Here is a 14,196-nt window from a genome sequence, read left to right as displayed (position 1 = left end):
CGCTGATGTCATGTGACGTCAGAGAACGGAGCAGGAGCTGATGTCATGTGACGTCAGAGAACGGAGCAGGAGCTGATGTCATGTTACGTCAGAGAACGGAGCAGGCGCTGATGTCATGTGATGTCAGAGAATAGAGCAGGCGCTGATGTCAGGTGACGTCAGGGAACGGAGCAGGCGCTCATGTCATGTGACGTCAGAGAACGGAGCAGGCGCTCATATCATGTGATGTCAGAGAACAGAGCAGGCGCTCATATCATGTGATGTCAGAGAACGGAGCAGGCGCTGATGTCATGTGATGTCAGAAAACGGAGCAGGCGCTGATGTCATGTGATGTCAGAGAACGGAGCAGGCGCTGATGTCAGGTGACGTCAGGGAACGGAGCAGGCGCTAATGTCATGTGATGTCAGAGAACGGAGCAGGCGCTCATGTCATGTGATGTCAGAGAACAGAGCAGGCGCTGATGTCAGGTGACGTCAGGGAACGGAGCAGGCGCTCATGTCATGTGATGTCAGAGAACGGAGCAGGCGCTCATGTCATGTGATGTCAGAGAACGGAGCAGGTGCTGATGTCATGTGACGTCAGAGAACGGAGCAGGTGCTGATGTCATGTGATGTCAGAGAACGGAGCAGGCGCTGATGTCAGGTGACTTCAGAGAACGGAGCAGACGCTGATGTCATGTGACCTCAGCGAACGGAGCAGGCGCTGATGTTATGTGACGTCAGAGAACAGAGCAGGCGCTTATGTCATGTGAAAGAAGGGGTTCCTCCACAAGGGGGGAATGTGGTATGGTGGCGCTGTGACTTGGGTTGTGTCACTAGCAGCTGCTGGTTAGTAGGGTTAGTTGGGCCCGAACTGGACAATGAGGAAAAAGCTGGGATATAGCAGCGCTGTAAACTATTAAAAATGTTTTGTAAAAAATAAGATAGTATAAATGAAGGATTGGACTGATTGTACAATTTAAAAACAATAATACATTTTATTAGTATAGTGACCAATGGTGCTGGTACGATAAAAAGTACGGGGGGAAGGGGAAATGATAAAATCACAATGCAAGACTGTCCATTCCTATTATGCCGAAGACCATATATTGTGCAAATGCAGAAATAATTGGATAGGGGTTACCGTCCACCTGTAGACACACCGGGGTGTAGCTTATGCTCCCTGGGACTCAAGGCCCGAGTTGGTATTAGGGCCGAGTCACCATCCAGAGTGGGGGAGACACCCGGAATTGGCACTCCCAAAGATGGTTCTGGGGTCCTTAGTGATGTTAGAGTGTCCACGGTTAGGTAAATCCAACGGGGTCCAAGGCTGGTCTGGAACAGTCCAAAGATAAAAGTGGAGAGACACTGACGCGTTTCGCCGGCTCAGCGGCTTTATCAAAGGTGATGGAGTGATGTGGCTGGGGGTTTTTATACCAGACTTTGACAGGAAGTTGATTTGGTCACATGATACACAGTAAAAACACATAATCGGTCCAATCCATAAAAAACATAATAAAGGATATGTGGAGGAGGCAGAAAAGAACACATATATAGTTGGTAATTGTTACTGACTGATTAGTTACAGCGTACTGCTATTTTGCATGATTTTATATAAAAATACACAAAATAAACAAAACATTTGATTGGTGAATAGTGGTCATGTGCCACTGTAGTAAGATGAGTCGTGATTGGTTGGATAGGTGGCCTGAATTACTATGGTGACCCCGTATTGGTCTGGGCATGTAAATCAGGAAGAAGGGCGGAAGTAAAATAACAGTAAGGGCAGAAGTGGGGCGTACCTTTTGTATAACTAGTAAGTAAAAAGCGTATGTAATGTTAGCTATATTTAATCGCATGGCCGCGATGGAGAACGATACATAGGTGTATATATGGACATGGTTTTAAACGTCCACATAGTCCTTTCCGTATGTAGAGTGCTTAGAACTACGGAGATGTGCGTGTTCGGTCATGTGACCACCGGAGGCGCTGACATGATGACGTCACGCATCAGTGTGCGTGTGGTTGGCGGCTTCCCCAATGTGTGACAGGGTGGTTGGCGGCTGGCTAGGGATCCGGTAACGTGGTCGAGATGGAGGGTTGGCATCCTCCCAGGTAGTAATCACGTGATCGGGATCCCGTTGCCATGGTTAAGTATAACGCTTATGCGGACACATGGTGGGGGCACTTTTTCATGTGAATAATATCTACAAGGGGGATATATATTAACTTATATATAAATTCATTGGTAAAATGTATGGTTTGGAATGGATATAGAGGGGAAATCCTCTTCCAATGTATAGCTGGGAATTAACAAATATTCTGGAGTCCGGGCACGTGATCAAGGGGGGGGCCCTGCATTTTTTTCAGGCCGTGGTCACGTGACCGGACTAATTCATATAGGTTGCCATGGTAGTGTGTGATGCTTATGTAGTTCTGGGATGGAGGCAATATAGCGCATATTTAAATCTATCGAATTTACCACTTTGAGCATACATCCTTGTCAGAAAAAAGGTATAGAGTATAGTATATAAAGAATTATTTTTTTTATTTTTTTATTTTTTAGAAATGGCAGATATATATGATATTGGGTATAGGGAAACCAATATATGGAGAACAAAAGTACATAGATTTCTATTGTCACAACAATAAAAAATAAATAATATGGAGGAGATAGAGAGTAACAATATTATAATAGATAGACTTGGAGATGGAACATGCCTTTCCTAAGAAACTTTATTTTAAGTATATGAATCCACTAGCCCTAATTATATACAATCTTGGGAAAAGAGAGGGGTACAGCAAATATTAGCGTATAACAGGATTCCAATAATTTCTTACATCTATAGAATGTAATAGATGTATAGGTTTTGGAAGAATACCATTTGTCAAATGTATATCTCTATATAAAAGAAAGAGGTTTTAGATCCGCCTGGGTGGAATCTATGGGGGAACCGAGGTGAGCAGTGTTGGAGATTCTATGGTGACACAAGGGTGTACCTAGATCAAGATGTTAAGCTCAACGGCTTCGTTTAGACCTTCTGGATGGATTGATCCAAACTGGTGCATCCAAAAGACTTCTTGGCGGCATAGGTTTCTATAGAGAAAGAAGAAAAAAAAGTGTCCTTTTGTGGGTGCACCACAGAGAATGAATCATACAATAAAAATTAACTCTTATTATTATACCTTTAAAAGGCTGCAAAAATTAGTTAAAAGACATATATAACGTACAGGGGTGGGATAACACACTTTTATTAAAACAAAGGTGGCAGGCAGGTGTGGCTGTACACTTGTAATGAGTAACGTGTAGTGATTCACAGTGTGTAGATGCCTCAGTTCGAGCCGTGAATCTACGATGTCCACAACGAACAGTAGTATTGGGCTACCAGGGGAGCTGGGTCAACTGACCTCTAATAACTCCACTCTTATGGCATAAATTAATATACACACATGTGTGCCGTCTCTGACAGTAAATTGACTGGTGCTATCTGTATATTATAGCACAAAAGCCACAAAGCTGTATGTGACAAAGATCAGCTACTGGGGTGTTCTGTCTGTCATAAATAGCAGAGAGAACTCTTCCCCAGGGTGCCTGATATTGTCGTCTGTGGCAGACGCGAGTGAGGGTTCTGAGGTGGGATGTGCCCCTATAAAAATGGGGAGGCAACGTCACCACTAATAATTCACTCTCTTGCCTATTAGGACCCAAATGCTGTAATAGGTCAACTGGCACAGGTACCAAACACCTCTTACCCTGGAGTCTCAAATGGGGTGTCACATCTGTGTAAATGACAGAGAGACCTCAACCCCAGAGAACCCCTAGATATAAGGGGAGGGTAAGTTAGTTATGGGTATGGCTTGAGAGGTGAACTGTGTCCCTGTCCATGGACCAGGGGAAACACAGTCACCACTATTGGCTCTCAAATGGAGAGGGGTCAGAGAGAGTGAGAACTCCCAAGGTGGGGTGTATCTCACTACAGCACAGGTGTGAGTTGTAGCCCTTACGGCACGTGCTTCGCAGTGTAGCTTCTTCAGGGCCCTAAAGAAGCTACACTGCGAAGTGCGTGCCGGCTAGTGGTGCACAGGCAGTTGTGTGCTGTTTTGTTATTTTCTTTGTAAATTGCATTTTGATTTATGTATTACAGTGTGTTGCCTTGTAAGCCCTTGTAAGGGCTACAACTCACACCTGTGCTGTAGTGAGATACACCCCACCTTATGAGTTCTCACTCTCTCTGACCCCTCTCCATTTGAGAGCCAATAGTGGTGACTGTGTTTCCACTGGTCCATGGACAGGGACACAGTTCACCTCTCAAGCCGTACCCATAACTAACTTACCCCCCCTTATATCTAGGGGTTCTCTGGGGTTGAGGTCTCTCTGTCATTTACACAGATGTGACACCCCATTTAAGACTCCAGGGTAAGAGGTGTTTGGTACCTGTGCCAGTTGACCTATTACAGCATTTGGGTCCTAATAGGCAAGAGAGTGAATTATTAGTGGTGACGTTGCCTCCCCATTTTTATAGGGGCACATCCCACCTCAGAACCCTCACTCGCGTCTGCCACAGACGACAATATCAGGCACCCTGGGGAAGAGTTCTCTCTGCTATTTATGACAGACAGGACACCCCCAGTAGCTGATCTTTGTCACATACAGCTTTGTGGCTTTTGTGCTATAATATACAGATAGCACCAGTCAATTTACTGTCAGAGACGGCACACATGTGTGTATATTAATTTATGCCATAAGAGTGGAGTTATTAGAGGTCAGTTGACCCAGCTCCCCTGGCAGCCCAATACTACTGTTCGTTGTGGACATCGTAGACCCACGGCTCGAACTGAGGCATCTACACACTGTGAATCACTACACGTTACTCATTACAAGTGTACAGCCACACCTGCCTGCCACCTTTGTTTTAATAAAAGTGTGTTATCCCACCCCTGTACGTTATATATGTGTTTTAACTAATTTTCGCAGCCTTTTAAAGGTATAATAATAAAAGTTAATTTTTATTGTATGATTCATTCTCTGTGGTGCACCCACACAAGGACACTCTTTTTTCTTCTTTCTCTATGCTCTCAAACCTAGTGTCCAGAGGTAGCACACCCCTGCTTATATAGGTTTAACCTTATACACATTATTCTAGGGGTCCAAACATATTTAGTCTTGTGCGACTGACCAAAATCTCCTATCTCTGGCATAGGTTTCTATACCTATCGCCTCCTCTAGGGGTCGCATCAATATGTTCTATCCCCAGAATTTTTAGAGTCTGGGGATCTTTATTGTGGTAGATGGCAAAATCCTTGGACACACTGTGGGTTATCAGACCGTTGATGACATTACGTCTATGCTCTAAAAACCTTGTTCTTAATTTGCGGGTGGTCCTGCCTACATAAAAGATGTTGAAGCTGCAGGTCAGGACATAAATGACATATTTTGTGTCACAATTGATAAATTGATTTATGGTGTATAGTTTTTTTGTTGTTGGGATTACATAAGTTTTCATTTTGAGGATATATGAAAAGGTTGTGCATCTATTTCCATTACAGTTGTAGCACCCTTTGGGTTTCTGAGGTAGCCACGTATTAATGGCATAGGTAGTTGGTTTTTCTTCTTTTAAGAAGCTTGGGGCCAGAATTTGTTTCAACGAGTTACTTCTTTTAAAAATAAATATCAGTTCATTGGGTAAAGATTTAGCTAGAAGGGGGTCTTGTTTTAAGATTGAGAAATTCTTCTTTATAATATTCTTCACATCTTTGCTGGAACTATTAAAGGAGGAGATGTATGCAACATCTCTATTCGATATTTCTTTCTGTTTATCAGTGTAGGCCAGGAGATCTTTTCTCTGGATGCTTAGGACTTCTTTATAGGCTTTTTTCACCATATGTTGGGGATATCCTCTTTGTAGGAATGCAGATGACATGTCCTGTGCTTGTTCGATGAAATCATCGATATTCGAACAATTTCGCCTTAGTCTAGTGAACTGGCTTTTTGGGATTGACCGTTTCCAAGGGAAATAGTGCTGGCTCTTGAAGTGGAGATATGCATTCTTTCCTACTTCTTTTATGTAGTTTCTTGTAATTAGTTTATTGTCAATAATTTCCAGTGAAATGTCCAAAAACGTGGTTTTAGTCGCATGAAGTTGGTGGGTGAAGGTGAGATTGAATTCATTATGATTTAGGTGGTCAACAAAAGATTGTGCAGAAAGCGCATCACCATCCCAAACAATAAAAAGGTCATCAATGTACCGACCATAGAGGACCAGGTTCGCGCCAAAGTCACTTCCCCAGATTAGCTGTTCTTCTACTTGTCCCATATATAGGTTGGCATAACCTGGCGCAAACCTGGTCCCCATGGCGGTACCCATGACTTGCAGATAGAAGGTGCCAAGAAATAAAAAGTAATTGTGTTCCAAAATAAACCGTATAGAATCCCGAATAAAGTGTTGGTGTTCCACCCTCAGGTCATTGTCTTTAGCCAATCTATCTGTAATTGCTTGAATACCTGTATGGTGTGGAATGTTCGAATAAAGACTTTGTATGTCCAAGGTTAGAAATTGATAAGAACTTTTCCAAGCAAAGTCTGTGACCAAATTTAAAAAAGAAGTTGTATCCTTGATAAATGACCTGAGGGTGGGCACTCTGGTTGTAAAAAATTATCAACATAAAAAGAAAGATTAGAGGTGAGTGAATTAATCCCTGAAATAATAGGTCTCCCGGGGGGTGAAGTGAGTGATTTGTGCACTTTGGGCAAATGATAATAAATAGGCACCACAGGGTGTTCTCTGTAGAGGAAGCGAAATTCATCATTTGAAATGATTCCTTTGATCTTTGCGTGCTCTAAAAGGGTGTGGAGTTCCGTGAGAAAGAGATTGGTTGGATTATTAGACAGTTTTCTGTAGAATGAGGTATCTTCCAGTTGTCTGTAGGCCTCGAACACGTAGTCTTCTCGGTTCTGAATCACGAGTCCTCCACCTTTATCGGCTTCTTCGATTATAATCGTGGTGTCTGCGGTCAATTTTTTGATAGCTTGTTTCTCAAGTTTTGACAAATTGGATTTATTCTGAATGCAGTGGTTATTTGGGGATGATTTATTGCATAGTGCCCGAAAAACCGATAATGTGGCTTTATAAAAGGTTTCAATAGTAGGGCCTTTAAATTTAATAGGAAAAAACTCAGATTTTAATTTAAATTTTCCTCTGGTGATGTTGAAGATCTTCTCCACTGTTGGTTCTATTTCAGCTGTGAAATTTGTCTGTTGTAGTTCTTCTAAGATATTTAGTGCTTGTTGGTCATCCATGTCTAGAGTAATGGGGAGTCCTTGCTCTTGATTGTTCTGAAGATTCTTATTCGCGAAAAAGCGGTTACGACAGAGACTACGTATATATCTGTTTAGTTCCACAAAAAGTGTGAAGATGTTAGTAGAAGAAGATGGGGCAAATTTCAGACCACGGCTTAGGAGGGATATTTCAGGTTTTGTGAGGATTTTATTGGACAGATTGATGATGTTAATTGTCTCTTTCTCATTTCGTTTTCTTATTTGTTTCTTGAGTGCCATTCTTCTTCCTCCTCTACATCCTCTATGCTGAATCTTCTTTTTTTGGGGGGGTCCGGCATCCTTTCGGATCTTGAGATTCTCCTTTGGCTCTGTTCTAAAAAATTCTGAGACTCATTTGGTCTGGCTACATCGGAATATAATCTCTCTTTCCTCTTTGGTCTGGCTCCAAGTCTGTCGGGGGTATCGTTGGTATATGTCGTTGATTCTAATCTCTGTCTATAGGATGATGTTGAGTGATCGGGTTTTACTGGAAAGGTATTCCTTCTTGGGGGTTGGGGATCTGCATATACATTTTGTTGGAATCTGTCTCGATATTGTTTGGGACGTTCATCTTCGATTCTTCTTCCCTCATATTCGTTTCGATTATACTCTCTTGGATTACTTTGATAGTTTGTTCTTCTTCTATTCAGGTTATTTCTGTTTACGAGTTTGTATGTGCGTTCTTTTCCTCTCTTGTAATCCTCTAGATCTCTTTTAAATTTGGAGCATTTGTTATTTAGGAGTAGTTGTTCAAATTTTTCGACTTTTTCTGTGACTACTTTATCTCTCTCTTTAAATTCCTTATTATTACTAAAAGGTTCCATTGAGACTTTAAGATTTTCAATCTCTTTTGCTAGGGACTCGGCCTGTTCTTTTCTATATTTTATTACAACCTCCATTATTGAAAAAGAGCAGCGGTCGAGGATATTGTTCCACTCCTCTTGGAAGATGGTTCCATCCTGAAATACAGAGGGCTTAAAAAGTCTAAGCCCTCTGGGTACCATTTTCTTAAACAAATAAGAAAACAAAATGAGAAAGAGACAATTAACATCATCAATCTGTCCAATAAAATCCTCACAAAACCTGAAATATCCCTCCTAAGCCGTGGTCTGAAATTTGCCCCATCTTCTTTTACTAACATCTTCACACTTTTTGTGGAACTAAACAGATATATACATAGTCTCTGTCGTAACCGCTTTTTCGCGAATAAGAATCTTCAGAACAATCAAGAGCAAGGACTCCCCATTACTCTAGACATGGACGACCAACAAGCACTAAATATCTTAGAAGAACTACAACAGACAAATTTCACAGCTGAAATAGAACCAACAGTGGAGAAGATCTTCGACATCACCAGAGGAAAATTTAAATTTAAATCTGAGTTTTTTTCCTATTAAATTTAAAGGCCCTACTATTGAAACCTTTTATAAAGCCACATTATCGGAATTTCGGGCACTATGCAATAAACCATCCCCAAATAACCACTGCATTCAGAATAAATCCAATTTGTCAAAACTTGAGAAACAAGCTATCAAAAAATTGACTGCAGACACCACGATTATAATCAAAGAAGCCGATAAAGGCGGAGGACTCGTGATTCAGAACCGAGAAGACTACGTGTTCGAGGCCTACAGACAACTGGAAGATACCTCATTTTACAGAAAACTGTCTAATAATCCAACCAATCTCTTTCTCACGGAACTCCACACCCTTTTAGAGCACGCAAAGATCGAAGGAATCATTTCAAATGATGAATTTCGCTTCCTCTACACAGAACACCCTGTGGTGCCTATTTATTATCATTTGCCCAAAGTGCACAAATCACTCACTTCACCCCCCGGGAGACCTATTATTTCAGGGATTAATTCACTCACCTCTAATCTTTCTTTTTATGTTGATAGTTTTTTACAACCAAGAGTGCCCACCCTCAGGTCATTTATCAAGGATACAACTTCCTTTTAAAATTTAGTCACAGACTTTGCTTGGAAAAGTTCTTATCAATTTCTCACCTTGGACATACAAAGTCTTTATTCTGACATTCCACACCATACAGGTATTCAAGCAATTACAGATAGATTGGCTAAAGACAATGACCTGAGGGTGGAACACCAACACTTTATTCGGGATTCTATACGGTTTATTTTGGAACACAATTACTTTTTATTTCTTGGCACCTTCTATCTGCAAGTCATGGGTACCGCCATGGGGACCAGGTTTGCGCCAGGTTACGCCAACCTATATATGGGACAAGTAGAAGAACAGCTAATCTGGGGAAGTGACTTTGGCGCAAACCTGGTCCTCTATGGTCAGTAGATTGATGAACTTTTTATTGTTTGGGATGGGGATGCGCTTTCTGCACAATCTTTTGTTGACCACCTAAATCGTAATGAATTCAATCTCACCTTCACCCACCAACTTCATGCGACTAAAACCACGTTTTTGGACATTTCACTGGAAATTATTGACAATAAACTAACTACATAAAAGAAGTAGGAAAGAATGCATATCTCCACTTCAAGAGCCAGCACTATTTCCCTTGGAAACGGTCAATCCCGAAAAGCCAGTTCACTAGACTAAGGCGAAATTGTTCGAATATCGATGATTTCATCGAACAAGCACAAGACATGTCATCTGCATTCCTACAAAGAGGATATCCCCAACATATGGTGAAAAAAGCCTATAAAGAAGTCCTAAGCGGCCAGAGAAAAGATCTCCTGGCCTACACTGATAAACAGAAAGAAATATCGAATAGAGATGTTGCATACATCTCCTCCTTTAATAATTCCAGCAAAGATGTGAAGAATATTATAAAGAAGAATTTCTCAATCTTAAAACAAGACCCCCTCCTAGCTAAATCTTTACCCAATGAACCGATATTTATTTTTAAAAGAAGTAACTCGTTGAAACAAATTCTGGCCCCAAGCTTCTTAAAAGAAGAAAAACCAACTACCTATGCCATTAATACGTGGCTACCTCAGAAACCCAAAGGGTGCTACAACTGTAATGGAATTAGATGCACAACCTGTTCACATATCCTCAAAATGAAAACTTATGTAATCCCAACAACAAAAAAACTATACACCATAAAACAATTTATCAATTGTGACACAAAATATGTCATTTATGTCCTGACCTGCAGCTGCAACATCTTTTATGTAGGCAGGACCACCCGCAAATTAAGAACAAGGTTTTTAGAGCATAGACGTAATGTCATCAACGGTCTGATAACCCACAGTGTGTCCAAGCATTTTGCCATCTACCACAATAAAGATCCCCAGACTCTAAAAATTCTGGGGATAGAACATATTGATGCGACCCCTAGAGGAGGCGATAGGTATAGAAACCTATGCCGCCAAGAAGTCTTTTGGATGCACCAGTTTGGATCAATCCATCCAGAAAGTCTAAACGAAGCCGTTGAGCTTAACATCTTGATCTAGGTGCACCCTTGTGTCACCATAGAATCTCCAACACTGCTCTCCTCGGTTCTCCCATAGATTCCACCCAGGCGGATCTAAAACCTCTTTCTTTTATATAGAGATATACATTTGACAAATGGTATTCTTCCAAAACCTATACATCTATTACATTCTATAGATGTAAGAAATTATTGGAATCCTGTTATACGCTAATATTTGCTGTACCCCTCTCTTTTCCCAAGATTGTATATAATTAGGGCTAGTGGATTCATATACTTAAAATAAAGTTTCTTAGGAAAGGCATGTTCCATCTCCAAGTATATCTGTTGAGTGAACTATCTATTATAATATTGTTACTCTCTATCTCCTCCATATTATTTATTTTTATTGTTGTGACAATAGAAATCTATGTACTTTTGTTCTCCATATATTGGTTTCCCTATACCCAATATCATATATATCTGCCATTTCTAAAAAAAAAAAAAAAAAAAAATTCTTTATATACTATACTCTATACCTTTTTTCTGACAAGGATGTATGCTCAAAGTGGTAAATTCGATAGATTTAAATATGTGCTATATTGCCTCCATCCCAGAACTACATAAGCATCACACACTACCATGGCAACCTATATGAATTAGTCCGGTCACGTGACCACGGCCTGAATAAATGCAGGCCCCTTCCCCCCCCCCCCCCCTGATCACGTGCCCGGATTCCAGAATATTTGTTAATTCCCAGCTATACATTGGAAGAGGATTTCCCCTCTATATCCATTCCAAACCATAAATTTTACCAATGAATTTATATATAAGTTAATATATATCCCCCTTGTAGATATTATTCACATGAAAAAGTGCCCCCACCATGTGTCCGCATAAGCGTTATACTTAACCATGGCAACGGGATCCCGATCACGTGATTACTACCTGGGAGGATGCCAACCCTCCATCTCGACCACGTTACCGGATCCCTAGCCAGCCGCCAACCACCCTGTCACACATTGGGGAAGCCGCCAACCACACGCACACTGATGCGTGACGTCATCATGTCAGCGCCTCCGGTGGTCACATGACCGGACACGCACATCTCCGTAGTTCTAAGCACTCCACATACGGAAAGGACTATGTGGACGTTTAAAACCATGTCCATATATACACCTATGTATCGTTCTCCATCGCGGCCATGCGATTAAATATAGCTAACATTACATACGCTTTTTACTTACTAGTTATACAAAAGGTACGCCCCACTTCTGCCCTTACTGTTATTTTACTTCCGCCCTTCTTCCTGATTTACATGCCCAGACCAATACGGGGTCACCAGTGTTCGCGAAAACCACCCAAAAAAGTGGGTCCCGGGGACCCTTCACTTCTAAATATTGGGGTCCTTCCTGACCTTTTCTGGGTCCCAACGGAATAAAGCCTCCTCTCCCCAGCATGGCACATGTGGGTCGGGGGGGGAGTATCAATTGGCCCACTCGCATAAAGAAACATATATACTAGAAACTATATAAACCTGAAAACTAAACAAGTCACAAGCACACACAAACACAACACAGAATCAGAAATAAAATGAATGAAATAATGTCCAAATAATGTCCATATCAATCCACACAGCTGTAGTACAGAAAGCTTCATTATACACCTTCAGTTCTCTCTCAACACAAAAGTACTAGAAAACCATAAGCACACAGCAGGTTACACACAGTAGGACAAGCTCTTTACACTCCCAGCATATATAACATACATTGCCCAATTGTCTGCCATAGCCCCACTATACAACACATGGTACCCGGTGGTCTGCCATAGTCCCACTACACAGCCCATTTTAGCCTGAGGTCTTCCATAGCCCCATTACATAGCCCCCACTACCCTGAGGTCTGACATAACCCAAGTAAAGAGCCCACATTAACGTCAGGTCGGCTATAGACCCATTACACAGCACAAAATACTCTATGGTCTGCCAGGGCCCCATTACACAGCCCATGTTACCCTGCAGTCTTCCAAAGCCCGTTACACCCCACTACATATCATACGGTACCTCGTGGTCTACCATAGTCCTACTACACAGCCCACATTACCCTGACGTCTGCCATAGCCCCATTACAAAGCCCACATTGGAACAAGGTCTATCATAGCCCCATAACGCAGCCCACAATACCCTGAGGTCTGCCATAGCCCCATTATACTACCCAAGTTACCCTTCATTTTACCAAAACCTCATTAGCCTGCCCTTGTTACCCTGCAGTCTTCCATAGACTCATTACACAGCCCTCATTATCCTGCGGTATGTTATAGCCCCACTACACAGCACAAGATACCCCATGGTCTGCTATAGCCCCAGCACACATCTGCCATAGCCCCATTAAACAGGGCACATTACCCTAAGATCTCCCATAACCCCATTCCGAGGCCCTCATTAGTCCAAGGTCTGCCATAGCCCCATTACACCTCCGCCTCCCCATATAAAATGACACATGAAGTATTATGGGGGTAACCTGATAACTCCACTTCTAATCACATATAGCCCATGGCAGTGACCTATCAGGCTATCCCGCGCCCAGCCTGTAGAGCTCATTCATACAGCGCGGCCTCCCTCACACCCAGTAGTCCTCTCCCATCATTGCTGGTGCCCAGCCTCCTCTCTGCACGGGGCCTCTTGTTCCGTCCACCACCCCGCCCGTACACACAGCCGCAGCCCGGGCTGGATGTGAGACTCACCCATGTTGCTTGCGGTGCTGTGTAGCCGTTACGCGCTGTGTGCACGTCTCCGTGCTCTCCCTCTGTCTGTCTCACTGACACAGCCCCGGGATGCTGCCGTACGCGCTATGTCTACGGACAGCCAGAAGGAAGCTGCGACTTCTGCCCACACTCTGACGTCACAGTATGGGAGGGGTGCTCTGGCCTGAGGTGCTCGGCTCCTCGCTTCCAGAGTGGGAGGTTAGTGGGTGAGGTTCTTCAGCCCACACTGCAGCATCACAAGAGACGCAGTGACAGCCAGACACGGCGTCGGCTCACAGGTTCAGCACAGCGCGTCCTCGGGGACCCCTTTAGTTTTAAAAACTGAGTCCCCGGGGACCGGTTTAGGGTAAAATATGCGCTATAGCGCGTTTTTGCGAACCCTGGGTCACCATAGTAATTCAGGCCACCTATCCAACCAATCATGACTCATCTTACTACAGTGGCACATGACCACTATTCACCAATCAAATGTTTTGTGTATTTTGTGTATTTTTATATAAAATCATGTAACTAATCAGTCAGTAACAATTACCAACTATATATGTGTTCTTTTCTGCCTCCTCCACATATCCTTTATTATGTTTTTTATGGATTGGACCGATTATGTGTTTTTACTGTGTATCATGTGACCAAATCTACTTCCTGTCAAAGTCTGGTATAAAAAACCCAATCACTCCATCACCTTTGATAAAGCCGCTGAGCCGGCGAAACGCGTCAGTGTCTCTCCACTTTTATCTTTGGACTGT

The 14,196-nt window shown here is 42.5% G+C and overlaps 1 protein-coding gene across 1 annotated transcript in view; it reads left to right on the top strand.

Moving 5' to 3' along the window:
* The window catches only part of LOC146063095 (vomeronasal type-2 receptor 26-like), a 47,584-nt gene that overhangs the window by 8,394 nt on the left and 24,994 nt on the right, over positions 1–14,196 (top strand). The window contains exon 5 of the mRNA XM_083175108.1: positions 8,699–9,078. Within this exon, the coding sequence (XP_083031234.1) occupies positions 8,699–9,078 (380 nt within the window). The remainder of the gene's footprint in view (positions 1–8,698; positions 9,079–14,196) is intronic.

This window comes from Crinia signifera, chromosome 3 (assembly GCF_055691185.1).
Source record: "Crinia signifera chromosome 3, ASM5569118v1, whole genome shotgun sequence".
Taxonomy (NCBI): Eukaryota; Metazoa; Chordata; class Amphibia; order Anura; family Myobatrachidae; genus Crinia; species Crinia signifera.
This window is presented reverse-complemented; position numbering and strand designations above follow the sequence as displayed.